Source organism: Balearica regulorum, chromosome 1 (genome assembly GCF_011004875.1).
Source record: "Balearica regulorum gibbericeps isolate bBalReg1 chromosome 1, bBalReg1.pri, whole genome shotgun sequence".
Taxonomy (NCBI): domain Eukaryota; kingdom Metazoa; phylum Chordata; class Aves; order Gruiformes; family Gruidae; genus Balearica; species Balearica regulorum.
Window position 1 is genome coordinate 153,957,635 of NC_046184.1, and position 27,189 is coordinate 153,984,823.

Below are 27,189 nucleotides of genomic sequence, written 5' to 3' on the forward strand. Positions count from 1 at the left end.
GCACATCTTCATAAAAAGAAGAGTCACACCACAAATGCCGCCTTTTTATGTCAACTGATCCCAGTGATTTCATCACTGGTCCCAAAACACTTGCATTATCATCACCAGCCTGCTCTGGTTTCAATAGCGCGTGGTAATATTATCATCCATTCAGCGCTACTCAACAGAATGACGTTTCTACCAAAACATGGCAAAGATAAGCAGCACGTGACAGCAGAGGTCCTCGCTCGCGTCCCTTCCCTCGGGGCTGTGGGCCCCCAGCCTGCCACCTCTTGCTTAGCCACGATGCGGGGAGACCAACCAGCCACGCAGACCGATGAGCAAGCGCTACCTGCCAACTGCAGCTCGAGTGCAAAAATGATCGTGTGTCACTACACCTGCTGCAAAAGCCCTAGTATTCCCCATTTCCTAATGTATTATGCCATCTCGCCACAAAGATGTAACCACATCAGGTATCTATAAGGAGTGCAAAGTCATAAAAAAGAGGTGAAAGCTATAGACGGTAGGATTAAAATATAAGTAGGATAGCTTTTGAAAAAAATGTAATCAAGATCCCACTTGCACGTGACGGCAGAGCCTTACTCACACTCGGTAGCTGACAAATGCAGCCCCAAGCCAAGCCCCAGCAACCTTTCGGTCTGCAGCACGCAGGCCTGAGCCAAAGCCTCCAGTGTACGTTATCTCCCACTTCTTTCACACCCTTGTGACAATGACCCAAGAGTTTAAGAACTTCTGTTTACATCCACATCTCAAACGGACAGTGGCAACAGTATATAGCATCTAACTTACCAATTTTTATTTTTGGATTTAACAATTTAATTTAAACAACAATTTATGTATGAACATGTCTCTGATTTCTAAAGTTAAGCCATAGCTTCAACTTCTCAGTCGTCAGATGAGATCTGTACTTAACTGAAGATATTTCATCTGCAAGTTAACTTCTCCAAAGTACTCTCCCATTTCTATATCACTGCATTTTTGTCCCACCCATCTGTCTCGGTGCTTTTCTTACTAAAATGAAGATGTTCTGGGGCTTGCTTTGCTATTGCTTTAACAAATTACCCAATCTGAGCAAAAGTAACTGGGGGGGACACTTCAAACAACCTGACACTGAAGCCTTATGCTTCTCTGCTAAATATCATTTCGTTGAAGGCAGTAATCGGTAAGGCTTGCAGAGATGATTTGTTGGTTGTTTCTTTTAATGGAATGATAGATGAGCCATCTGGCAAAGGAAAATGCAGTTCCTCACTTTCTGGTACCAAGGAAACTGCTTTTTCCTCTTCTCAGTAAAAGTCATAAGGCACTTTACTTACAGCATCCACTTTGACGGCTGACAGCACGACTTCCATCAGGATCAGGAGAAGCCCCAGATCCCTGCAGGGAAAGGTGAATAAACACGGTATTGTTTTAAGCTAGCACAAAACAAGCACGTGATAAAACTCTGCAGTTAAAGGTGACAATACGACTTTAAAAAAGTTATTGCCAAAAGCCTGCCGAGCGGAATTACTTACTGACAAATAAAAATACGTGCACTGGGAAGCTGCGAGATGTCCATTTTCGCTTCTTCCCTGCCCGGGGGCTCGGCTCAGGGCTTCCTCCCGCCGGACGGCCGCCCCTGCAACGCAGAGTCCGCATATAACGCCTCAGCGGAGGTCTCCGGGCCGATCCCCGCGGGTGGTAGCGGTGGGGGGAAGGTCGCGCCGCTCCCCGCGCCGTGCAGACACCGCCGTCCCGCCGGCGCGCAACCACCCGCGGGGGCGCGGACCCCGACAGGCGGGGCAGAGCCAGCGCCCCCGGCCCCTGCCCCGGCCCCGGCCCCTTCCTCCGCCCGGCCCCGCGCCCGCTCCGCACCGTTGCGCGTCCCGCTGCAGTACCCTCCCGGGCGGCAGCGACGGTGCGGGGCGAGAAAGCTGCGCGCCTCCCCCCTCTGCCCGCCCCCCCCCCCCCCTCCGCCGCCGGCGGCTCGTCACCCACCCGCGGCGGGGAGGAGGGGGAGGAGGAACTGCGGCCGGCCGGGAGCCGGAGCGGGCGAGGTTGCGCCCTCCCAGGGTCCCCGCCCGGGGGGAGGAGAGGGGCTGCCGCCGCCCATCGGTTACGGCGCGGCGAGTCCCTCGCCCCCGAGGCATTGCAGGCGCCGCGGCCGCCACGGAGGGGAGAGACGCGCATGTGGGGCCGGCCCCGAGGAGCCCCACACTGAGCCGCCGGCGCTCCGCCGCCCAGGGACCGACGGCGCGGTGCGGTGCGCGGCAGCATGCGGCTCTGGCTGGGCTTCGGGCTGCTGCTGAGCGCCGAGCTCAGCGCCGTGTCTGCCGCGGTGAGTACGCGGGGGGGGGGGCGGCTCCCCCGGGCTGCGCGACGGGGTGCCCCCGCGGGTCTCTCGCCCGGGGAGGCACAGGACGGGACGGGGTGCCCGCGGGGGACGGGGCAGGGACGGGAGCTTCCATCCCTACTCTCTGCCCCGGCCTGAATTGCGCGGGGCCTCCGCTCTGGGAAAGGTGGAGCAGCCAGGTGGGGTTTGGCGGGGATGCCCGGCTGCCCCGCCGCTGCCGCGGGGCTGAGCCCGCTGGCCGGCCCTCCGTGGGCGCGGAGCGGGGCGGCCGACACCGCGCCTGGGTCCCGGCCTCCCCACGGGCTGGCGGCGGGGTCCCGGCTAAGCGCCGCGGGACGGGCCCCACCGCGCTGTCGCTCTCCCACAGCTCGGCAAGGAGCGCCGCTGGCTGGGGAGGGAATATAAACCACGCACCCACCCGGGACTTAAAAGTAGCAAAGTTGTGTTTCCACGGTTAAAAAAAAAAAAAAAAAGCGAGCTTTTGTACGGGGAAAAAAAAGGAAAGAAAAAAAAAAAAAAAAGAAGTGGTTGGTTGCTTGGATTCAACGTGCCGTGCTCTCTGCCTTTGACCCCCGTGATGGGCAGCAGGCTGGAGACCAGGAAGAAACCTGATGTTAATGGTTAAAGTTGAGTTTTGGCACCTTTCCCGATGGAGACAGATTCAACCACAGACATTTAAAATCGAAAGTATGCAAGTAGTCTGAAAGTTTTGCTCAGGGAGCTAATTTTATCACTGAGATATTAGCTATCCGCTGTCCTTAAGTTAAAGGACTCTCTTTCCTGGCACTTCTGAAGTATTTCTGTACTGCTAAGTAAACGACAGTTGACATAATAATTTGAAGTAGGTCATCTTTTCATGTCTCCTTGGTGTCTTGCGTTTGGCTTGGTTGATACTGTATTCGTGAAATTCAGGGGTACAGGAAACTCTTCAGTAGCCATGGGCAGATGGATTTTTGTTGTTCTTCCTGTTGTAAATGTAAGATCTTGTATTACTGTTTTAATCAGTAAAGGAGGTATGGGAAAGGGTTATTTTAAACTTTTTCTGCAGTTTCAGATGAAATTAGGTTCTATAATGAATGATGATATCTCTGTGTGACCATGGGGACAGCATGTATGCCTTGAATCAGCTGAAGTAAGAAATGCACTGAACTTCTGATGTCTTATCTGTTGCTCCTAGGCTGATAGTATCGGGCTTACTGTGATTGCAGTAAATCACTCGGTGATGCACCTCTTAGGCAATTCACCCATCATGTGGCATTAAGCTGAGTAAACTGTATTCCTTTCAGTATATAATTAATCTTAATTAATTAAAATCTTTTGAAGTAAATGATTCATGTTTGAGTTCTAAATTTGGTGTTCCTAGAGGTATAAATAGCTGTCTGTAAGATACGTTCCTGTCTTGCGCTGTAAAGCGAAGTCATTGGGTAAACCATGACTGTCAGTCAAAGAAGACTACGCAGGGAGGATGTGCTTCTTAAAAGAAGATGCAAACTTTAATATCAATTATACAATTTCAGGTCTTCTTTAGCAACTCTGAAGAGGCTCTGTTTTAGAAGTGTCTTTTATGTGCTGGATAAATTGTTTTATTTAAATCAAGATTCCTTAAAATGTAATCTGGAGCTGTTAATTATATTATGAAGTTATCCCCATAATTAACCGTTCTTTCTATGCTATACTGACTGCAGATTTACGCTTCCTCATCAGCACCACTGAGAAACACAAGTATGCCGTCAAAGTTGAGCTCCTTGCAGTTTTGTTGCCTTAGATAAACTTCCAGCCGTACATGGGTGGCCTTTCAATCAATTCAATTCCATTGGCATTGTCCACAGCTCCATGCTGTTGCCTGTCAACTAGCAAATACCCAAAAGGCGATGGAGACTGCATACCAGGCATGGGTGGTGGTCCAGGGGCTTCTCTTTGGAGGTCCTGATGCCCCTGAGTGAGTGTGGCTGGGTGGTGTAATCCACTGTACACCTGGGCAGGACCTCTTTCTTCTGTTTTTGGAGAGCTGGCCGAGCTGGCCCAGTGCTCACATTGTCCTCAGACGAATGTGTTCCCACTGTTTATATTTAAAGAGTAGTTGGGTTAGCAGAGGACTGCGTGGTAGGCAAGGTTGTGGGCAGTACTGTTTGCGATGATAGGCTGAATGGAGCGACTGCTTTTCTCCTGCAAAAAAATGATGCTTGTTCTTTTCTTCCCCAAAATAGGTTATATTAGCTAGATTTAAAAAAAAAGAATCTTATTTGTGCAGCCACAATCTTGTCATATTCTTAATTCTCCTGTGGCCTTTGTCACAGAATTGCTGAGGATGGAGGGCTCCTTGGAGATCACCTAGTCCGACCCCCTGCTCAGAGCAGGGCCAGCTGCAGCAGGCTGCTCAAGGCTGCGTCCAGCCAGGTTTTGAATATCTCCAAGGATGGAGAGTCCTCAGCTTCTCTGGGGAACCTATGCCAAGTGCTCGCCAACCCTCACAGGAAAAAAAATGTTTCTTCATATGTGCACTGTGGTTGTGCCAGCGTAACTAAATTGGACTTGAGACCATGCCTGTGAATGCAAATGTAGCAGAAGCAGCTCGTGCTACACTGGTGGTGGTGATTCTGCAGTGTAACGGGGCTGGCAGAGTGAAAAATTGTTTTTATTACTGATGTATCCATGATTAAATACATACAAGGAGATTTGGAAGGACTGCTCTCACAGAGGCATTTGACGTAGCAAAGCCAGCTGCTGTCAGGATCATGTGCCTCAGCACAGAAGAGGGAGCTGCTCCATTGCAGCTCCCACAGGTTGTAATGTGCCACTATAAAATGCATCCAGATGTGGCACTGGAAGCTCAAGGGCTTTTACATTGACAATTATAATTAAAATATTAATTATAGCTAATCTGGGCTTTTGTACTGTTCTATGTTCTTCTCGGGAGATTCATTTTCAAATTATAAGGAGAGCAGAATGGATGACAGGGCAGTAGATTAAGGTGTTTCCAGGTCAGGCTGAGGGACTGCTCCCACGAGACGGTTACAGGAGAAGCTTGTTTTGATGGATCTCTGCAGGGGCTCTCATTTCTGACACTCTTCAGGCTTCCATTTCCTTTGAAGAAAGTCTGTTTCCTAACATTAGTACTGCATGATTGAGAGATGACAATGCCATGGAAATCCCATTGTCATGTTTTGGTACCTTGTTGATGCTGCTGCAGCGCCGGTCCCTGTGCTTTCTGCAACGGAGCAAGATCGTCCAGCTGTGCTTGAGCCCTGGGGCCAGTCGCCTTAGACACAAGTGGGCTGGCTGCCATGTAACGCTGGGGGAACAGAGGTGATGCCCTATCTGCTGCCGCTCGGCGGTGGGCTTAGCGGTCTGTCCGAGATCCCAGCCCATCTCCCTTTCTGCTTCTAATGTTGGCAAAACAGGAGCTGGGCCAGAGCTGAGAGCAAATTCTATCCAGCTACTAGGAGAAAGTGGGCCAAAACAGTGATAAAAGCACGCATCGTTTTTCCCACAAGGGCAATGCTGATGCCACCAGTGCTGTTTGAGCCCAGCGTGTGGTGCCAGCTGGGGACGCACTGGTGGGAGGCCAGGAGGCTCCTGTCCCCAGGTAAGCCCCGTCCGGGGCTGGGCAGAGGCAGCTCTGCTGTGTCATCCTCATGCCTTCCTTGCGTTGCTCTTCCTATTTTTAAATTGTACTTGGGACTGCAGTCTGACACACACAATTCTAGGCCAAAAGCGAAAAAATGAATTGCTTCCAACTAGTCTGAATGATTTTTCTGTTCCTTTTTTGTTAAAAACACGGTTTATTGAGATGAAGAAGTACAAGGCAGATAAACTGAGAGCAGATAAAAGAAATGACATGGGCTTTTGGCGTGTGGCTGAAGAGGAGTCGTATGGCTGAGTCTGAATGACTGACAGCACTTCACTTGGGTGTGCTTTTACTAGTGAAATAAGGCTGGGTTGGGCACCTGCCTTCTGCAGCCATCCGTGTCCAGGGCTGCTGCTGTCTTCGATGCTGAGAGACCTGTCCCCCTAAGGCCATATGACATCCTTGTCCCTGCATGTCCTCAAGGCTTGTCAATACCAAGAGCACATCTGACAAACCTTGACAGGTTTTAATTCAGGATGGCGATATGGTCACTTCAATTCAGAAAAAGCGGCCAGAAGGAGAGACCCAAATGACTTCCATTAAATTAAGCACCTCTCGGGCTGGAAGGCTTCACAGGGAAATGGGAAACGGGGTTCGGTTCCCCCTGCTGGGCTATAGCAGGATGAGAGAAGAAGAGCACACTGTTTTCTTTCTGTTGGGGTGAGGTGCCTTGGCAGGAAGGAGTATGAGACCTGGAGCAGCCGAGGGTGTACCACGGAGGGCGATGAGTGTGGGTGGGAAGGTGGCCTTCCAGCCCAAGGTGAGGAGGGATATAATTAGGTTATATAATGCCTGGGATGTGTATACTGTCCGTTGTCTTGATCATGTAGAGAAATGTAGGATAGCTGCTGCAGGCAGCGAAGAGAATTGTTTTAAAATAATCAGAAACCATCTCTAGGGATAGGCTTATGAATATTGTTCTTTTTATAGAACTAGACTAAACAAAGGAAGATTCAACAACCTCAACATGAGAATAAATTGACTTACTTCATCAGTGTTTAAAAGTTACGTAGTGCTCCCTTCCCAGAACTTCTGTTGACATTCCCATCACAAAGGCCCTTAACACCTTGCAAAATTTGGTCAAAGGGAAGAATTTGGGCATGGGCTATGACCTGACTGGAATAGCAACCTGCGTCTTTACTGAGTAGTTGAAGGCGTGAAGTATTGCTGCGATTTAACGCTGTTTGTGGGAAGATAAATTTTTTTACTTCTCTGGGTTGCGACTGGCTGGAATTATTCTTGGTGATTTAATACATCAGAAAAGTATGTGGCATTAACCCTCCAAGAGTCTTTATATGGCAGAATCTTGGACAATGTGGAAGTAAAGTAGAGAACCCCACTATGTGTTGTTACTCTCTGACAGATATAAACAGAAAAAGGATGATCAAAGATTCAATAAAAAAAAAAGTGTCCATTTTATCTTTAAGTTGCTATTTAGTATTGAGAAAAATACAAGTATATAACTAAGAAGGTTTCAGTAAATGTTTCAAAGACTAAAAAGATGACTGTTTAACCTTCCTTTATCTTTGAGGTATTATCTTACAGAAGGCAGAGCTTGGTCAAACTTTCTAAATTGAAAAAAAAAAAAAAGTACAGCAGTGTATCTTTAAAAGCACTTTAGCTTCCAGTCCCTTGTACTTCTGCTATACTTTGTTCTGCTCTGGATCATCTCACTTTGATCCAATATCTCAAGTATGTATTTCTTAGGAAACCTCTTACGTTATGCCTGCTTCCATCGCATTTTCAACACAGGCAAAAACCACTGTAAGCCTTCAGGTTGTATTAACTCTTCTTAGCTTAGGTGAATGGAGGGGAGGGGGGGTTGGAAATACCCCTTTCTCACCTCTGATCTGCCAAGTCTTCGAGCGTCTGAACGCTTGTACTTACGGGTTCAAACGAGGGCTGTAGGCCTGCTTTTCTACCCGCGCTGGGGCGTTGCGGTGACATCGCGCAGTTGTGGCGCGGGGCGCTGCAGCGCGGGAGCAGGCGGCAGGTGCCGTGGGAGCCGGCAGCCTGGGAATCTGCTGGGGTGGAGATGAGTCAGCCTCCCCTCACGGCCCACGAAAAAAACTCTTTTTTTTTTTTTTTCCTTCTTCTTTTTGGCTTGGATTGCCTTGCACTAACATAATAAAAAAGGCACGGCCAAAGATGAAATGAGGGAAGCCAGAGAAGAGTTGGAAAAAGATGAGTTCTCTTTTTATGTTTTTTTCCTTACGTTACCTTCCTGTGCTGTCCTCACACATCTACTGAAATAAATGGTGTAGGATTTTCCAGTGATGTGCCAACTTAATTGATAGAAAGCGTTACTGTGTTTTAACAAAGTTACTCAGCAACTTTTATGGAATTTTAGGTAGGCTGGAGAGTTTTTTTGGGTGGATCCAAGAGAAGAACTACTAAACATCCTCTGTTCCCCTCCTTTCCTCTGCCTTTTCTCTCTGTGCATGCTCCTGCTGCCTTCACCTTTACTGCTGCTGGCAAGCAGCCTCTTGCAGGGGCTGAGGAAGGGTGTGCATCTTCAACAGAACAATGTAAAGGACAAAACACAAAGTGCTGTTAAGTGTGCAGAGTAAACAAATTGTGAAGTAATAATTCATTTTCTTTCATCTTTTTGTGGCTTTCATCCGCTGGTAGCAGTGACAGAGACAGCATTATGAAATGAAGGTTTTCAAGATGGCTGAGAGGGAACTGGCGGAAGAAATTATCAAAGTTATAAATACAAGAGTCAGTTTAATTTGCAAGGATTAGTAGGAAGAACTAGAATATTTTAATTAAAAGCCTAGCGAGTTAGGTGTTTTGCATTTGGAAAGATAGAGCCTTTCATAGATTAGTCATGGGACAAACTATCAATTATCCTTTCTGTAAAACAGATGACAACGTATACCTGCTTAAAGAATGTTTCAAACCCTCCAACTGGGAAGCAGAAATACATTTGTAGGTAAAGTTTTGTCACTCCAATGGAGAACCCCATCCAGCTGTTAATACAGGAGTGGAAGAGTTGTGCTGAAGAGCTCACGTTTGCAGGCTCCATGCTTCATCTCTGAATTGACAGACGATAAAAGCCCCAAATCAGTTCTAGATGCTGAACTTTTAAAAAGGTGTCAGAAGTTTGGTGGTGTTCCCTAGCATTTACTAGAAGAAAATTACTTGAGGCAACTAACACCGCATCTCCTCCACCGCCTTTAAAAACCAGTGTCCAGCTTTTTCTCTGCCCATGTTTGTCTCAGCTGCTGTGGGATTTATAATCTCTCTGGCTACACGGGAGGAGTGTGGTTTCACCAAGACGGTCAACCTCCCTTTTTGCCAAGGTATCTTCTCCTGCACCTTCTGTACATGAAAATCTTGTCTTAACACTGGGGCATGGACTTGGTAGAGCATTTCTAAATGGTTTAATGGATGGCAGTGTTCTAATTCATCAATATAGTTGATGCCATTTTTACGTGACCATTATTTCTCTAGGTTTTCATGTTGGAAATTCATGGTGAAGTGTGTTATCTCTCATGCCATAATAACTAACTTAGGGAGCAGTGAGCAAGTGGCTGTGTGGTGCTAAGTTGCTGGAGTTAAACCACAACAATTAGCTGGTTCTATTTTAAGAGATAATTTATGGGGTCCTTAGTTTAGTATACAGATACCAGCATGAGAAAGACGCTTTTTTTTTTTTTTTTTTTTTGTTGTGTGTCATGACAAATGTTTCAGTGTAGCTAAGGCATAAAACAAATTAGCCAATTTTCACTGGATAGCTATGTGCTGACTAGATATTGTAAGTCTTTTGGTCTTATTAGTCTGGTTGTTTATTTAGTGGAAGAAAACTTGTTTTCTAGTCTACTGAAGACTTCTGTTGAAATATTTGATAATCTAAAACCATTGAAACAAATCCTAAGATTGTAATGAAACCCAAATAAGGCTGAAAAATTGCACTGGTATGGACTTACGGGACTGTAAAGAATTAGAACAAAAGTTTGAAGAAAAATAAGTACATTAATGGTTTGTATTCATAGTGCACATATTAAGGGAAAAATCAGCTAAGTGAGGGTAGACTCAAACATTCCAGGAATTTTCGTATTGTGCTTGAAGCTCTGTCCCTTTTATGGCAATGGTAAGTCACTTATCTGCTAGCAGAATAAAAAAAGGATAAATTCTAGCTGCCATAAAGCCAAGATGAATGTGCAAGTAGGATTCAGGGCCAAAACTCAGAAAATTTTTTAGCTGTAAATACGTATGTGTTTTTAACAGTTTGCAAGAACAGGCAAGGAAGACTAAAACTACATAAATGCTTGTAATATTACAGCTTTGCTTGAGAAAATTATGAGGTTTTTTACTGAAACGATCATTTTTTTTTAACTGAAGTCTATTGGCTGGGGCTGTATCTTTGTGAAGAACAGCTGTATTTTTGGCGTCAACATGGAAATATTTAGAGAAAAACAGGAACTAGCAAGAGGTATAAATGAAAGTGAGAAGAAGGTAAAAAGCTTAAAATTATCCTAGGAAATCTATGGTTTTAATCTTTATTTTTCTAAAATGTTACAGTGACTCTGAAGAGTCAAGGCTGCGTGACTGATCCCAAGGGGCTGGTGTAGAAAGCAGGGCAAGAAACATCCCGGATGCCAGGGATTAGAAGAGATTGTCAAAAACTGGTATTACAAAAAGAAAATGTCGGGAAAGAGGGAAAGGACTAAGTGCTAGAGCCCTGCATGTACAGTTTTGCTTAGCTGTGGAACAACTGTGGGAGGCGACTGGCTCCTGGCCCCTGCCACCAGTTGCGAGGACCCCCCAGCCAGTGGTCCCAGACTGGAAGGGGTTGTTCCTCTGCTCATTACTGGTAAATCCCAGCTGGGGAAAGACTCAGACATGGGTTCTGGTGATGTTAATTCTTATGCAATGTAATCCTACTGTCTGTGACTTTCTATTACTATTTTAAAACTTACTTCCCATTATGGACCTCAGTGATATAGCAGATGTTGTACCAGTGCCTAAAGTCTTTGGGTTAAATAATGTCTCGGCTCATGCCCTTGAGAATGCCAAAATAATAGTTCAAATCACGCAGAAAAACAAATCCATCTTGCTGGGGACATGCCTTTGAAAATGTGCTCTGATTCACACTGGTCAGACAAACAGTGGATGCTGATTTTTGATGCATTTTCCAGGAGTGATGTGCTTAGTTCGGATAGAGCTTGTGATCTTGAATGGAGTGGATGTGTCACGAGCATAGCGAAGCTTTGAACGGTAACCCCTGAGACCTGCAGGCAGGCAGCTGCCAACCTCGCAGTGATACGAGCTCAGTGCCCTCTCTCCTGTCAGGTGCAGGGTCATTTCCTCAAAGTGGCTGATGATTTCAGCTTCCAGTTAATTAATTGGTAGGGTAGTTGAAGGTGCTAAGGATGTGGAAGGATTTTTCCTAGGAGACCAAAGATGATGGTGACAGAAAACTGCATAGGTAAAAAACGAGGAATATGTTTTTGTGAGGATGCTTCTGTGTGCCGTCATTACAAGAATCATGTTTTCTTCCTAGTGTCTTCAAATAAAATCCTCAAAGGAACGAGCCTAGCAAGGATTGCCTTATACCCATTTGTGTCACCACAGTCTTTGCAAAGGTAACATACATATCTGTTAAAAGGTGTTTGTTCTAAACTCCTTCCTCACGTTCAGATGCACTTACTCACCAGTACCACAGGAGCTGCTGGTGCTGGAATGGACTTGGCAATGTGAGAGGAAGAGGAGAAGGTCTGTGCGATCCTGTAGATACACTTATTCCTGGATATTGCTGGGCCCACAGAAAGTACACTGCACAAAGCACACATAGGATATTATCGAGACCATCTGAACCTCTGTTAAGGCCTGAGCTGGCATCTGCAAGGGCCCTGTGCAGCTTGAAATGAAAGTCAGCATATTACGGTTTCGGTCCAGAATTTGCAAATTACCAATTCTGTGCACGATTTCAGTCACTCACACAATATGAGACATATCTGTGTATTGACAGACATGTAAGTCTGGATTCCATTTCAGCAGAAGACATTTTATATTTGTTTAATGTCAATATATCAATATAATTTATTTTAATAAATAGTCTCCTCTTGGTTAAAATTAAATGAATCATTTTAGCTTATAAAAGAGAATAACACGTAGAACTTAATGCAGTGCCAAAACCTGTTCATGTACTGAGTATCTAATCTTCTGTTGAGCTCAGGTTTATTTTAGCTGGACTGTTACCCTGTACCATAGGGCCCATAAGCAATTCTTTGTTTTTCTAAATCCCCATTCATTATCATACATTAAAGTCTGAACACTTCATGAGCAAAACATGAAAAGTTCTGCATTTCCCTCCCCGTGCTCGCTCAGATGTGTGCCATCACTGCAACGGTAATGGGCAATTACACGGAACGGGTTTGCACATGGTGCAGTGTGTATCTATATTGTGCAAGAGAAATGTATGAAATTGATTGATATGGGAAGGTGCATATGTGATTATGTCATGTCTTGTGTTGTTTTTGATAATGCCCCTATATTTCTGATAAATGTGGTTCAGCTGTCTAGAAAATTATTTCACAGTTCAAAATCCAAAGATATATAAATCACATCAAATCAGTCATGAAGATGGAGAATGAGTTCTCTGCAAAGTTACACATGCTATTGGATGAAGTATTGCTGAAAAGAATTGAATCTTGTGATGTACTGAAACCATGAGCCTCTTATATGAGTTTTTCTGTACCTGAGACAACTAATGAATTTCTGGAATGTTAGGTAAAATGTAAAGCTTGGGTACAACACCGCTAGTTAAAATTGAATTTATAATATTGCATGTAAAGTGATCTGTTTCTCATCACTGTTGTTTGCTGTGTTAGAAAGCGTGAAGTGCAGAATTCCTGTGCTTAGATTTATAGTGTTAGATGGAAGCTGCCAAGAAAGCATTTTTTAAATCTGAATCATACCATGCTAAAGGCAGAATTACGATGTACCTTCGTAATTAACCAATCTCGCAGTTGTTGCTGGTGGTGGGCAGCAATCTGTGCATTTCCCTCGGTACCAATCATTAATCTGATAGCCCAATATCAAGTGAGATAATTCATAGGAATTAGCCATTTGACTGAATTTTGGTGCTGATGTTCAAGATCTGACAGACTGCAGGAATTTAGTAACCGACTAAGTGTAAAACTGAGTCTGTCGTGGAGAAGCCTGAGCTTACACAGGTGTTGCCTTCTTTAAACTGGTTATGTGCCTGCCTCTGTTCGGGGGGTGGAAAAGGGATGGGAGTGTAAGAGAGTCAAGGCACTTTGCACATTACGGTGAATTACCGGTACCTGCCAGCTGGGTTGAAAAATAATTTCTAAGCGTACAACCAACAGCCGTATTTACATGTGTCCCCACGCACCCATGGGTGCTGTGCTCCCTCTGGCTAGGTGGTGTTTCAGACTTCTCCTTACACCTGCTTTACTGTGGTACATGAAAAAGGTGTACTAGCTTTTTCTCCCCTGGCTATTTATTGCCTCCTACGCGTAAAGCCATGGAGGTGAATCAGCACTGTTTGCCTTTTGCTGGCTGCCAGCACCTGGGCTTTGAAGCAGGAGCTCGGCTGAGGCTTGCGCTGGCCAGGGATGCACCCGCCGCCCTTCATCCCATGGGAGAGGCAGAGGAGCGCCGGTCAGCTGGCGGGCTGTACATCCCAAGTCAGACACCTGGCAGTCGCGTCTGCTTCCCATGACCCCGAGGATGACTGGCAGGGATCCCGTATCCTTGGCCTGTCCTGCCGGGACCGCGGAGGTTTGATGTCCAGCAGAGCCCGAGGTGGTAGCACCGCTCCGTCCCTGCCTGCAGTCGCTTTCGAAGCTGAACTGTCTGACTGACTGCAGAAGGGAGTAAGAGCAATGCCTGTTGCATCCCCTTCAAAACCTACAGGCAATGAGAAAGGGGAGGGAACAAGCTGTAAAAAGGCCAGAAAGTGTCAGTAAGACCTATATGTCTTTTCTTACACTTAGGGTGTTTCAACGTTTTGTTTATGACATGAGGAATTACTTCTGTCAGTGAAGAATTATTACGTGCAGAGAAGTCGGCTAGCGGTCTCAGTCAGCAGAGTTAAAATGAGCTTTGTCAGCTTGGTTGTCTGAGGGTTATTTGATATTAACAGATTTACAGAGAGGAGAAAAGAGGCTGGTCAGATGTCCTGTGCCTGTTTTCCTGCCTTTCAACCAGCGTTACCCTGCTCCCTGGGCTGAAAGTCCAATGTCATGTCTGTAACCACTTCTTTTTTTTCCATAAATGCTTGTTTCGATGTTGTGACTTAGTGATGATGGCTGATAGCTTCCTAAACACTTTGTCAATTAAAATGGAACAGAACGTGTGAAAATATATGCTGTTGTCTAATGTCAGGAAGCCATTAAAACCTTCTGGAGGTGTTGACAGGTGAGAGACTACCTAAGTGTAGTGATCAAGGTAAATTAGCAGGGGAAAAATTCCTCCTGAAGCTGAGTCATCAGAGAGAGATCTTTTTAAAATAATAAAGACAATAACAAAGAAAGATCTTCCAAAATGTTATCAGTAGAGTACAAGGCAACTTTTTCTGTAGGGTTCAATTTAATATTTCCCACTGTTAAGTGAACACCCCAAACTAGCCTCAAAGACTGCGGATGTATTTCTTGGTACCTGTTTTTCTCCTCCTTGTAACTCTAGCAGTGCAAAGGAGACAGACTACTAGGTGGTATCATCTGGTAGTCTTTTAGTCCAGAGGTGTTTGCAGGGAAGAGGGACTAAGAACAGGAGGTTGACTGAAACCCATAAAGTTTTGTGGCTGTGCCCAGCTGGTAGTTTGTTTCTTTTTTAAGGACTACTGACAGTTGGTACAGATCACAGCATCTAGAACCCCTGTGAAATGCAGGAATACATGTGTTTCAGGGAAAAAGTAGTCCAAAATGTTTAGGAATACAAGATGACTTTGATTTTTTTTGGTTTTGCTTCTTTTTCCAGGCCTTACCAAGAAATACTGGAAAGGAAAATTTTGGAGAAAAAATGAAAAGAAATGTACATTATTTATTTTTGTCATGGAATAGGCAGAATAGGCAGTAAAATGATTGCTAGGGTAATGACAAAAATATTACTACTGTACTTTTATCAGAATTCTTTCTAAAATTATAAATAGTTTGAATAAACAACTTCATTTTGGAACCCGGAGTATCAGCCAAGGACAATGCCTGTGCACTGCAGTCTGTACTATAGTGGATCCCATGCTAAGTACACTATCATCATGTCTATACATTGGCATATGATGTCTCTTGACTAAGATTTTTTTCACCAGAAGCATCTCCTTTGTTTTTATTATAGAATGAAGTACCTGTGCACATACTTATTTCTGAAGTCTTCATTTTTGTTTACATGTTAATGATACTGACACTTTATCTCTTTCAGCATTCTCTTTTTCTCTACTCTATACATATGCCATTGGTGCCTACTCACAGAAGTATCTGTTAATAGAACCCCCTCAGTATTACATGCAATATTCAAAAGTATTTTATAGTTCATTTTGTGCAAACATATCTAGCACTGCTCACTCCTTTTAAGACTAACAAACAGATGCATTATGCATAATGTAGATAAAACCTCATTTTGGTAAGCAAGTATTTTTTTCCCCCTCCTCTCTATTTTTCTTCAGGAAAGTGTGATTAAACCCCACCCCCTCCCAAGCACCTTTAAAACCTGTGGGAACTTCTCACCTCTAAGTCAGGACCATGGATCTAGGTGGATCATCAAGGAAGAGGGACAGGTTCCAATGAATTTCTTTTCCCTTGCCAATAAAGTTGGCATAGCCTAGATTCTGACTCCGTTGTAAAAATATTTTTTTCTCTCTTCTTTCAGGTTAGATTATGATCTTTCACACTGTGCAGTCTAGGGTTTTATTTTTCCAGTTTGCTTTGTTCAGTGGCACGTTCATCAAACCTTTTTAGATATGAAGCTATGGACATTGCGTCCTGTCCAAAGGGAGGGTGTCTCTTTCAGAGATAAATCTATAATGTGGCCTCTGGACGTACACTGCCATGCCACAGACCCCTTGAGGGCTGTCCCTTTTTGTCTGAAGAATCCACTGTGGTCGTTACATCTCCAGTGGTTCCCCTCCCATTGCACATCCACCTACGCCCTCAGCTACAACCAGAATTGCAAACCGGTTCGGGTACTGCAGCCTGAAGCGATGGATCCTGCATGTTTATAAGGAGCTTTTCCCAGCTGGGCACTGGAGTAGCTGCTGCAGGTTGCTGCAGCACTGGCGGGTCCCAGATACGGCCCGTGCAGTTGCTCTTGCAGGAAGCGAAGAGCTCATGCAGGCTGTCTTGGTACCTTTCTTTCCCTTTCCCCTTTTTCAGTTGGTGTGTACAAGGAGCTGCTCCCCCTGAGCTGGCTGCTTAGACACCCTGTTTGTGGTGTAGCATGGCTCTCTAGCTCCATAAAGCTAATCAACTGCTCATCTGGTTGCTGTCTTCGGATAAGGTCACTTTGTTGCTGATGCGATGGACTGAGGAAGATGTTGCAGGCAGTATCCAGACCTGCTGCAGGTGAACGTGGCTGGCACCGGAGCAGAAATCCATTCCCTATTTTGCCACAAGCTGCTTTGGCAGCCCTGGGAAGTATTTTTAGCTTCCCTGTATCTCCCTTTCCCAAAGGTAAAGTAAGGAAAACAAAACTTGCTGAACTTCAAAGTAGGATGTAAGTCAGTTGTGTGGTATTCGGTGACAGGGATTATACAGAGCCTGGAAGTGTATAATAAAAACTCATTTGACTGAGTTTGAAGATTAATTTTTCACTATCACCAGCTTCAGGAATAAAAGGCGCGCACATGTCCCAAAAGTTGGCAGCGCACTTGCATCCATCACTTAACATGTAACTCTGGGTTATCTAGCTTCTTCCTGTATTGCCCCTTGCTGTTCTCATTTTTAGGCATTTATACAGCAACCACAGAGACAAAAACTGTAAATAAAGAGGCTAAACATCAGAATGGGAAAAAAGAGGGATGACCAAGGGGAATTTTGTCAGAGGGTTTAGGATAGTGCACCAGATTAGCTGGGGATTTCCATCTGAAGCTTTTATTTTGGCTACTTTATGACTGTTGTGGTTTAACCCCAGCCATGCAGCCACTCGCTCACTCCCCCCCCCCCCCACCCCCCTGTGGGATGGGCGAGAGAATCCGAAGAGTGAAAGTGAGAAAACTCGTGGGTTGAGATAAAGACAGTTTAGTAGGTAAAGCAAAAGCCGCACGCACAAGCAGAGCAAGACAAGGAATTCATTCCCCACTTCCCATGGGCAGGCAGGGGTTCAGCCATCTCCAGGAAAGCGGGGCTCCATCACACGTAACCGCTACTTGGGAAGACAAATGCCATCACTCCGAATGTGTCTCCCCTTCCTTCCTCCTTCTTCCTCCAGCTGTATATGCTGAGCATGATGCCATAAGGTATGGAATATCCCTTTGGTCAGTTGGGGTCAGCTGTCCCGGCTGTGTCCCCTCCCAACTCCTTGTGCACCCCCAGCCTCCTCGCTGGTGGGGTGGGGTGAGGAGCAGAAAAGGCCTTGGCTCTGTGTTAGCACTGCTCAGCAGCAACAAAAACATCCCTGTGTTATCAGCGCTGGTTTCAGCACAAATCCATAACACAGCCCCATGCTAGCTACTGTGAAGAACATTAACTCTATCCCAGCCAAAACCAGCACAGTGACCCTCTCGGAGAACAAAATTGTTCCTAACTTTAATTGCAGTATATTTTAAAGCATATCTTCTAAACTGTTTCTGCTTAGGACCCCAAACTGGAAAAATCTTCTTTTTCTCCTACAAGAAAAGGAAAATATTTCCAAAATTATTTGGTGAGTAAAGGTAATGGATTTGAATTTTGATATCCAGTGTGGAGGAGGAAAAAAAAAGTGATCGGACAGAGTAGCTTTAAACCCACATACCTTATGATGTGTGCCAGTTTTTCTGAGGAAAAACCAGACAAAATCTCCATATTAAATTTTTTTTTAGTGATTAAAAAAAGTCTTCTGGAAATTAAAATTTTAACTTTTAAATTTTTTTTCAGTTTCCTTAACATAAAATTCCTTTCCAGTGAACGAAGGAGAAATGAAGTAAATGAATAAAGGAAAGGCCTGCCAACAAATGATAAGCTTTGGACTGTTATAAATAACTATAAAAAGTTCAGTGTCATAATATGAGAGGATGTTACCTGCTTTCCTCTTCCCCCAATAATTGAAAATGGGGGGGAGGAGTGATTTAATTTTTTACGATTAATTTTACAGCATTGAACAAAATAGGGAATCCAGGCTGTTTTCAGCTGGATAGCAAACAGTAGAGCCATTCTTTTGGTCCGAAAACCCTGACCTCGTAGGGAAAAGTGATCCAACCGCTTCCAAAATAGGCACATCTGTGTAATGTAGTACTTTGTCTCTCGGGGATACTTGATGTATGCTCCACCAGTTGAAGTACGGGAGAGATAAATGTAGAGTTCCAGAATAAAAGGCACGAAACTACACCTCATCCCAAGGATTTTAGACACCCCTACATGTTTTTTGTTTAGAAAAGTTATCTATTTTAGCAAGTACAGCAGAGAGCTTCTGTTCTTCATTCTCCTCACTACTTGTAGTTTCTGGTGGGCACATAAATACTTTACCAGTCTTAAATATACTTACACAGGCTAAATCACTCTAGCATCATTACGAAAATAAATTTTTCTGCATTCAGGTGCTGAAATACAGAAATGAAGATGAAAATGCAGAACAAGCATCCTATCAGTTTGCTTTGCTGTCTTTTTCCCTTGGAGGTACAATGTATTTGAGATACTCAGAAGAATCACCAAAATTTAAACATGGCTACAGAGTGAGGAGTGGGTGTAATCTTACCTTTGTAAGTAGTATTTTTTGCTTGTAGATTATTTTCTTTGTTGAGTTCGGAGTAAGAGGGCTCCCAGCCTCTGCCAACTCCTTGCCCCAGTAGTATCAGGCAGCAGTGAAGTAGCCATTGGTGGGGAAATAGATGTGCTGCTTTTCCTAAAGAGTAGTAAGAAAAGGCAGCCTTCTGAGCAAATCTTCATTCAGCTGTCGTAGGAGGATTAGGAGAATAGATTGACCACACTAGCAAGATACTGGGAGTCAAGAGACTTAGTCTCCCTTGTAAACGCTTTATGATTAATTTAACAGGGTTGGACAGGATAGGGAAGCAGGCTGGACTGACTTGCTGGCTGATGCTAAAGTGGCTGCATCGTGCCTGTCTGCCAAAAGGGACATTTCCACTCCTTTTCCTCATGTATGTTAACCTCGGTGTTCGTTTTGCTGTAAGCCGGAGCCCGTTTCAGCCCGGCTGGTTCCCAGCGTTGGCTCCTGGTACTGCTGGCTGCACGATGGTCGGCGTTAGCAGAGGAGAGGGAGCGGGGCCAGACCGCAGCTGTTAACAGCAGCGGGGATTTGGGCTGCGCTGCCGGAACTGTGTTAACCACAGCTTCAAGGTGTGGTTTCACATCAGAGCTGGACTGACCTAGAGGAGGGGTGGGGGATGAGTGGGGCAGACCTTCTGGCTGCAGCCAGCTATTAGCTGGCTTCCCCAAACCGCTCCCTCTCTTGTCTGTTTGAGTTTGGAGTGGCGGTGGCCATTGACTGTGTTTGCATGATGTATAGCCAAATGCATTTCCCTCTTACCGCTGTCCATATGGTGACATAATACTCATATATCTTCATACAGAGAAAATGCTTAAAGAATATTCTGTTTTCATAGTCAAGCTCTGTGCAACCTCAATATGGGCCCCTTTCACGTCATACTAGCCTTTAATTGCTTGATGGATTTCACAGGATCCCATCTCATTCAATACACAGAACCGCCTGTGCTCACCGAGTGAGGGAGGATGCAGGGGATTTTTTGCCTTTTCACTTTTTGGACTTGTTTCTTATTTAAGATCTCATAATCAAGTCATGCTTTGAAGGCAGAATAAAGCCTTCAGCTTCTTATGAGCTTCCTGTGGCTTTTATCACAATAATATCTGAATGCTTGCACTGATTTTTAGAAGCTTGCCCCCCAGGTGGAAGGAGGCAGCATACTGCTGTGGTCAGCTACTTCACCCCATTGTTTCTGTGCGAGCCAGAGTGGTGCTTGAACCTTTCCTAAAGATTTCATAGTTATGTGCTGACAGTTTGGGAGAGGAAGAATAGCGAAGGTAATGTCAAAAGTACCTCCTAATTAGCATTTGCTAGCATTTCAGTTAAAAGTTTGCTTTTAACACAGTTACTTCAGCTGAAGCCAGGTCTTTGAGATCTTTGGTCTGAGAAAAGATCCAACACCAAACATGTAGAAAATGGAGAATGTGTAATTAGTGACTGCCTGTGAAAAGCGTGGAAGTGATTTGTGCAGCATCTTCAAGGAATTTCATGGTAGAGGCAAGGACTGGATCCCGTTCTCTGGGGCACCACTCAACTGCCTTAACCGGGAAATGACAGAATCACAGATTCACAGAATGGTAGGGGTTGGAAGGGACCTCTGGAGATCATCTAGTCCAACCCCCTGCTAGAGCAGGGTCACCCAGAGCAGGTTGCACAGGATCACGTCCTGGCGGGTTCTGAATATCTCCAGAGAAGGAGACTCCGCAGCCTCTCTGGGCAGCCTGTTCCAGTGCTCGGTCACCCTCACAGTGAAGAAGTTTTTCCTCATACTCAGATGGAACTTCCCGTGTTCCACTTTGTGCCTGTTGCCCCTTGTCCTGTCACTGGGCACCACTGAAAAGAGTCTGGCCCCTTCCTCTAGACACCCACCGTTTAGATATTTATAAGCATTGATGAGATCCCCTCTCAGTCTTCTCTCCTCCAGGCTAAACAGACCCAGCTCTCTCAGCCTTTCTTCACACGAGAGAGGCTCCAGTCCCCTCATCATCTTTGTAGCCCTCCGCTGGACTCTCTCCAGTAGTTCCTTGTCTTTCTTGAACTGGGGAACCCAGAACTGGACACAGGACTCCAGATGTGGCCTCACCAGGGCAGAGCAGAGGGGGAGGATAACCTCCCTCGACCTGCTGGCCACGCTCTTCTGAATGTACCACAGGATACCATTGGCCTTCTTGGCCATGGGGGCACGCTGCTGGCTCATGGAGAGCTTGTTGTCCACCAGGATTCCCAGGTCCTTCTCCGCAGCGCTGCTTCCCAGCAGGTCAGCCCCTAAGCTGTACTGGTGCTTGGGATTATTTCTCCCTAGGTGCAGGACCCTACACTTGCCCTTACTGAATTTCGTTTGGTTCCTCTCCGCCCAATTCTCTAGTCTGTCCGGATCTCGCTGAATGGCAGTGCAGCCTTCTGCTGTGTTGGCCACTCCTCCCAGTTTTGTAACATCAGCAAATTTGCTGAGTTGTCTTTGCAGTTGTCTGCTTCCGATCTCCATGCATCTTCTAGTGCCTGCAGCAACCAAGCAGCAATCACGCAGGCAGCCTGCCTTATGATAGCAGACCCTAATGCTGATATTTCATATTGTCTTTAAATTGACCCAAGTGGGGCTGGCGCTGACAGGGATGGCCATGCTCTCTCACAGCTCGTGCCTGTTTTCAGAAAAGAGAAGCACTTTTCCCTTGCTAGGCAGCAAAGCCGCAAGGGAGAGATGGTGGTGCCAGCTTGGCCAGGCCAGGCTGGCGTGGAGGACTTGGGTTGCTTCAGAGCACTAGTAATTCAATGAGTTCAGCCTGTGCAAGGAAGGTAAAAGAAAGGAAGAAAGTAACCCTCTGCTCAGGGCAGGGCTTATACGGAGCTCTCACAGAGCACCTTAATTTTGCATTTCCTAACTTGCCTTAGCATGGAAGGTGAAGGTTGTAAATCTAAAACCTTCAAAAATAATTGAAAGAACAAAGTGAATCGAACAAAAAGAGAAAAATGTCATCATGTTTCCATTTTGACTCTTTCAAGAAAGGAAGGTTGAGAAGTGTAGCTCTGACCCAGAGACTGTGATAAGAGGTACCAGTTCCCTGCTGTTCTTGGTTATCCAGTCACTCTCGGGGCGGGAGGTAGGTGTGGTATTTAAAATCCTTTCTCAGAGGCTTCGTAGTTACTTACTGAAAGCAGTGGTGAAATGCAAATTCCTTTTTCCATGTTTCATCCAGAGTATGGTTTTGCTCCAGTAAAGAGACTGCACTCTTTGCATTTTCTTCTCAGTTTCTCAGCCCAGTGTCTTTCCCCTGACCGTATCAGTTATTTTCCTTTTGCATTATCTGCTTATCTTACCTGTCATCCTTTTTCTCCTCACTCCTTTGTCCTGATAGTCCAATCCCAGTGTGTTTGACTGTCATTTTAGTCTTACCCATCTCTCTGTTCACATGAAGCCAACTGACCTTACATATATTAACAGGGCTTCTAGCTTTGCCTGTAATAAGCAAGGAAAGCGTACGCAGCAAAGCACAGGCTTTGATGTTAGCATTGGATGTACTTGAATATTTTGCCTTTTAACTGCTGATGAGCAGGCAGTTCCCAGTTTACAAGCTGCTTGATCTCTTTGATGTACCCATTACAACATCAATGCTTAGTCTCTGCTCCTCTTTTGGTGTTCCTGTCTTTCTGTTGAACTGTTGCCAGATATAACTCGTATGTCTGAAAACATGGAAGAGTTGATGGAACAATTGTCTTTCTTTTTCCCTGGAAATTGTTCAGTGGGGTTTTTGCTCCCGTGGGGTTCTGTGTTGTGTTTATGGCTGTCCCCTCCAATGCTTAAAATCGCTGTGAGAAAATGGAAAGTTCAGATGCTGCAGGACTTCCTTGCAAACCTGCTTTCCATCTCACAAATATAAAGCTTTTAAAACTAGCTAAAAGCTTTTTTGAGCAACTGGAGAACGATAAAATCTATGAATTCAGCTGAAGCAATGGTAAAACTGCCACGCAGTTGGTTTTAGGCTTTATGCAGACAGATGCAGGTTTTTGCAACCTGTTTTGATTTATCTGTGGTAATAGAAAATTGTATATTACTTGGAAATGTGTAAAACTGTGAAATTCTCCTATGCACGTTTCTCCTTAGAGAGTATCTTTCAGAAGATCAGCGTTGGCATTGTGACATGGCCTGTCCTTCTGCACGTGGTGCCTTCTGTGCACTGTTGGTAGCAGGTAGCCCCGGCTGTCTATTGATGTCAAGGAGTATCTCAAAACTAATTGTAAAGCTGGTGTGCATTATAGATGTATTAAACACACAGAGTGTATTGTGAGATTTTTCTAATTATCAGTTTAAAGCAGTAATTAATTAAAAACAAAATAAAAAGGTCTTAGTTGTCCAAAAAGATCATTGCTTTTCCTGAATAAAGTAATTTGACACTGTGAAGCTGGATAAGCAGTGTGATGTCATTTTATATAGCCCTTAGGACAAGAAGAAATATGTAGTTTTCAATCTACTAATAGGCTGGGTGGAAATACAGTAGAGGGGGGAAAATTAGGAGGGCTGAGTGTAATATTGTAGCAGGTGTTTTATACCTTGTACATGCAACAATTTCAAAGCTAATGAAGACTAGAAATCTCCCCACAGTTTCAGTGAGCTTTACTTTAGATCTTGAACATTGGACTTAGCTGTGCTAAGACTAAGAAATGAAGAAGGAAACCAGAAGAAACCTGACAGCCAAAAGTTCATGCTACATTGGATGGAGTTCTGTGTTCTGATTTTGCTAAATGAGATCAGTAAATATTGATGAATAATTGCAGGTAGGTCTCGTGGCATAAACATACAGTTTAGTAAGAATGACTAAAAAGTTTGAGGAATGATGGGGGTGGCTGCTTTGGCTACTGTTGGTGTTTGAATAAGAACTGTTTTCTTTTAATTCAAAGTGAACAAATATTAGAATTACATCACATGTCTTTTAAACATTTATGGGTGTCATGACTTCCATAATACATAAAACTGCAAGGCAAAAAGGTTGTGCTTTTTGAACAGCAAGATTTAACTTTCTCACTGTTGGTATTTCATTGGGTTTTAGGACCTTTTCTTTTAAAGAGATTTGCTTTTAATATAAGTGAGTAATTGTTTTACATTTTCAAAGGAATAATAATGACATTGTGTTGCATTCTAGATAGTTCGGAGTTTAGGAATGTGACTTTTATTTTAAGGTTGCATGGGATCTCCCAAAGGCATTTCACTTTTGACCTTTAGATGAAATAAATGGATGTTCGCTTTTTGTAGAATGGACAGAGCCTGCTGGTGGAGTGTAAAGGCATTTCTTATTTAGCACAAAGTCAAGCTTTATGTGGAGAATTAGATATACAGATTAAGCAACAGTACTAAAATGAAGTAATGCCAATATAATGCCAATCTTGTTCTCGCACTAAATAAGTTTACATTCTTAGACTCAAACTGCTAATGTACATCTGTGTTATTAGCTCTGCCTTTAGCTCCTTTGCTTCTAATTTTCCATTCATAATTCCATAGCAATAGAGATGCCTGTGCGTGTACGTGTGTGCTGAGGGCCAGGCTTTATTTCTTCCAAAGTCTGCGGTCCCTGCCACGTGCGTTCGTTAGTATATATATTTGTTAGCAGGTATGCCTAGTTTTCACAGTGGAACAGTTTTGATTATAGCGAATAGGAAATAGATAGATGCCTAGATTACGACCCAGTGATGGGATACGCCACTGAGGGATGAGCGAGGTCTCCGTCAGCAGTGGCGAGCGCTGCCCTGCCCCAGAAGGGCTTTAGGCAGATGAGTGGTCCCTGAGGTCCCCTCTCCTGGCTGGGCCGGTTTCGTTTTGCTTGAACAATGTGTGCTACAAGGAGGAAACGTGAATGTTGTTTGCAGTTATGTACTGTACATACAAAGTAGGTCAGAGTGGTGTTGAAACATCAATTTCCATTTTCAGGCACTTGGTATAGATGTACTAACCGGGACGATGAAGCTCGCCAACCCCCTTCCCCTCCATCGCCTCCCCTCTGCTGGACCCTCATAGTTTGGGGGAAAAGTCAAGAAAAAATATTATTTTTAGAGGAAGTATTAATCACTCTCCTGAAAACTGGTACTTCAAATCCCAAGTGGTATAGTATGGGGTATAGTATATCCCAAGGGCAGAATATGGCACCTCACTACTGAAGTGCAGTGCATTTTCTTTTTCAGGAAAGTTATACATGAGTTTCAGTATTTAAATGGATCATTGCTCAGTTAATTTTTTTTTTTACAAATTTAGGTCAAAATCTGAATCTTGCACAGGCCTAATTTCAGTGAGAAACAGGACATAGTGGGCAGAAAGGGATTTCATGGAAGCAAGGTCTTTTGAAGAGCAGCTGCTTCTAAAACTGTTGGAGAGGCCTGAGCTCTGAATGGTCTGAGTTAAGTGCAAATGATCTCTTTGTTTCACTGAACCTCCTCACCTCTGTAGTTTGAGCCCCTCTTTGTGTTTCGAGGAAAGAATTGCAGAGAAAGTTAAAACGTACAGGCTGCAATAGTGCCTGCAGAGTTGCTTTTGTAGGTGCGAGATGGCTCCAGCAGATGAGTAGAGAGAAAAAGATGCCTTTGTTTGGGCTTTCCTCTGACTGTTTTGTAGATGCACTCTTGAGCTTTAATGAGCTTTCTATACCGCTTGCTCCCAGTGCTGGGCTCTGGTGTTGTGAAGAGAATGGATTCTCAGCTCTCTCCCTGCCTTTGATTTCATCAAAGGGAGAAACAAGGGAGGGAGAGACATTTCCCTTCCTGGTATCCTTCTCAGCAATGAAAGTGATAGATGCAGAGAGCATCCAGCACGGCCACTGTTTATGCTAAGTGAGTTGGACTAGGCACCAGTTCCCCTCTTAGCTGATAAGGACGCAGAAAGAGGTGTTTGCCCTGTTTGCTTGTCCTGTGAGCTTGAACTAACACGCCTGGTTTTGTCCTGTGGTCAGTGATATTTTGATTTTGAAAAGCTGTGGAAATACTCCTGTGCAGATTTTCAGTCTAGTTTTGCTTATAGGAAAGTGGAAGGGAGAGTACAGTTGTAAAATAAAATTCTCACCAACCTGTTTTGAACTATAGGCATATGAATTTGGGGAAAGTTCTTTACTTTTAATGAAGTATGGCTGTGTTAGAATAACCAGGTGGAAAATTGGAAGCAAAAGCATTGGCAGAACTTCCTGTTCTCTCTGTGCTGGGGGGACGGGGGGACCAAGCCCTGGCTGCGTAAGGGTGACGGTAGGAAGCAGCGTGAATCAGATGCACCTAAAATACAGTTTCCTGTTCTATAGAAGCAGTGAGTTCTGTGATTCCCCGCTCTGTGTTGGCTGCAGAAAAATAACATTCTTGCGCTCTTCCGAGTATTTAACCCGTCATCCAGTTACAGTTGTGAAAAATACAAAAAGCTTGGAGTCCATAAAAGGAGATAATTTGAAGTTAATAAGGGCAGCGCTGTGTCGTGCAGAAATGGAACGCGAGCCGTCGTGCATTTCACTCTTGTGTTCTGCTCTATTAAATTAATCTGCCAATTTAATTCATGTCTGTACTAAACAAAACTTTATGTGACGGAACAGAAACAAGCTTGTGTTTCTGCCTTGTTGCCTCAGCTCTTTCATAACACTGTAACTTTCTGCCAGGCTGAGGACAGCAGACTGAGGATGAGTCTTGGTGTGGGTTGAAAGGCAGCAGATTGAACAGTTGAAGCTCAAGAGTTGGTTAAAAGGTTGGCCAAAGTGCCCACCCCCTGCCTCTGCTGTGCTCCCTGATACATATTAACCTAAATTGGTTAAACATACAACTTGATTTATGAAGCACAAAATTGCTTCAGCAAATAAAAGCTACCTAAGCCTGTAGATGTCAGGTATTTCATTGCCCTGCTTTTCTTTTTTTTCTTCAATTAATAAGTTAGTATATTAGTTACTGAACTTAATATAGGGTGCGATAAAAGAAATTCTATGCAGCTGAGTATGTCCGATGAGGCAGGAACATCAAAATCAGGTGGGCCACGAATGCTTCTAAAGTGTAAGGCTGATGGGTTTAACAGCAAAGAACTTCAAGTGTGAAAAATTGTATCTTAAAACACTTGAAACAGAGATTAGAGAGGAAGCAGCTGTGCCCAGGTGGCTGAAGGCCATGACGATGGAGCTGACTTGGGAGTCTGGATGCCCTGGTGCTGGGTGCTGTGCCCTCCCTCCCCAGCCTTGCTTTAGCTTTGGGCAAGTGGGAGGCATGGGGCCCCTGTCTGCCCAGGATAAACCCGTTCCTATTCAGAGGGCTGCCACGTTTCTGACATCAAACAAAGTGTGGTAGGGGCAGAAGTAAGCCTCTGTTGTGTCCCCTCGTTCCCTGAGAGAGGACCCTGTCGCTGAGT

General features: G+C 44.7%; 2 protein-coding genes across 5 annotated transcripts in view; one reads left to right on the forward strand and one right to left on the reverse strand.

Moving 5' to 3' along the window:
• Positions 1-1,993, reverse strand: part of COL4A2 (collagen type IV alpha 2 chain) — a 185,211-nt gene extending 183,218 nt beyond the window's left edge. Inside the window, exons 1-3 of one of the 4 annotated variants that reach the window (XM_075740268.1) lie at positions 1,975-1,993; positions 1,512-1,615; positions 1,314-1,374 (exon numbers count right to left, since the gene is read on the reverse strand). In XM_075740268.1, coding sequence (XP_075596383.1) covers positions 1,314-1,374; positions 1,512-1,555 — 105 coding nt within the window. In that variant the 5' untranslated portion in view covers positions 1,556-1,615; positions 1,975-1,993. Of the gene's footprint in view, positions 1-1,313; positions 1,375-1,511; positions 1,769-1,851 lie in introns of those variants that run through there. The other 3 variants (XM_075740258.1, XM_075740275.1, XM_075740249.1) reach the window with 3 other exon arrangements.
• Positions 1,990-27,189, forward strand: part of COL4A1 (collagen type IV alpha 1 chain) — a 129,952-nt gene continuing 104,752 nt past the window's right edge. The window contains exon 1 of the mRNA XM_075740285.1: positions 1,990-2,314. Within this exon, the coding sequence (XP_075596400.1) occupies positions 2,252-2,314 (63 nt within the window). The 5' untranslated portion in view covers positions 1,990-2,251. The remainder of the gene's footprint in view (positions 2,315-27,189) is intronic.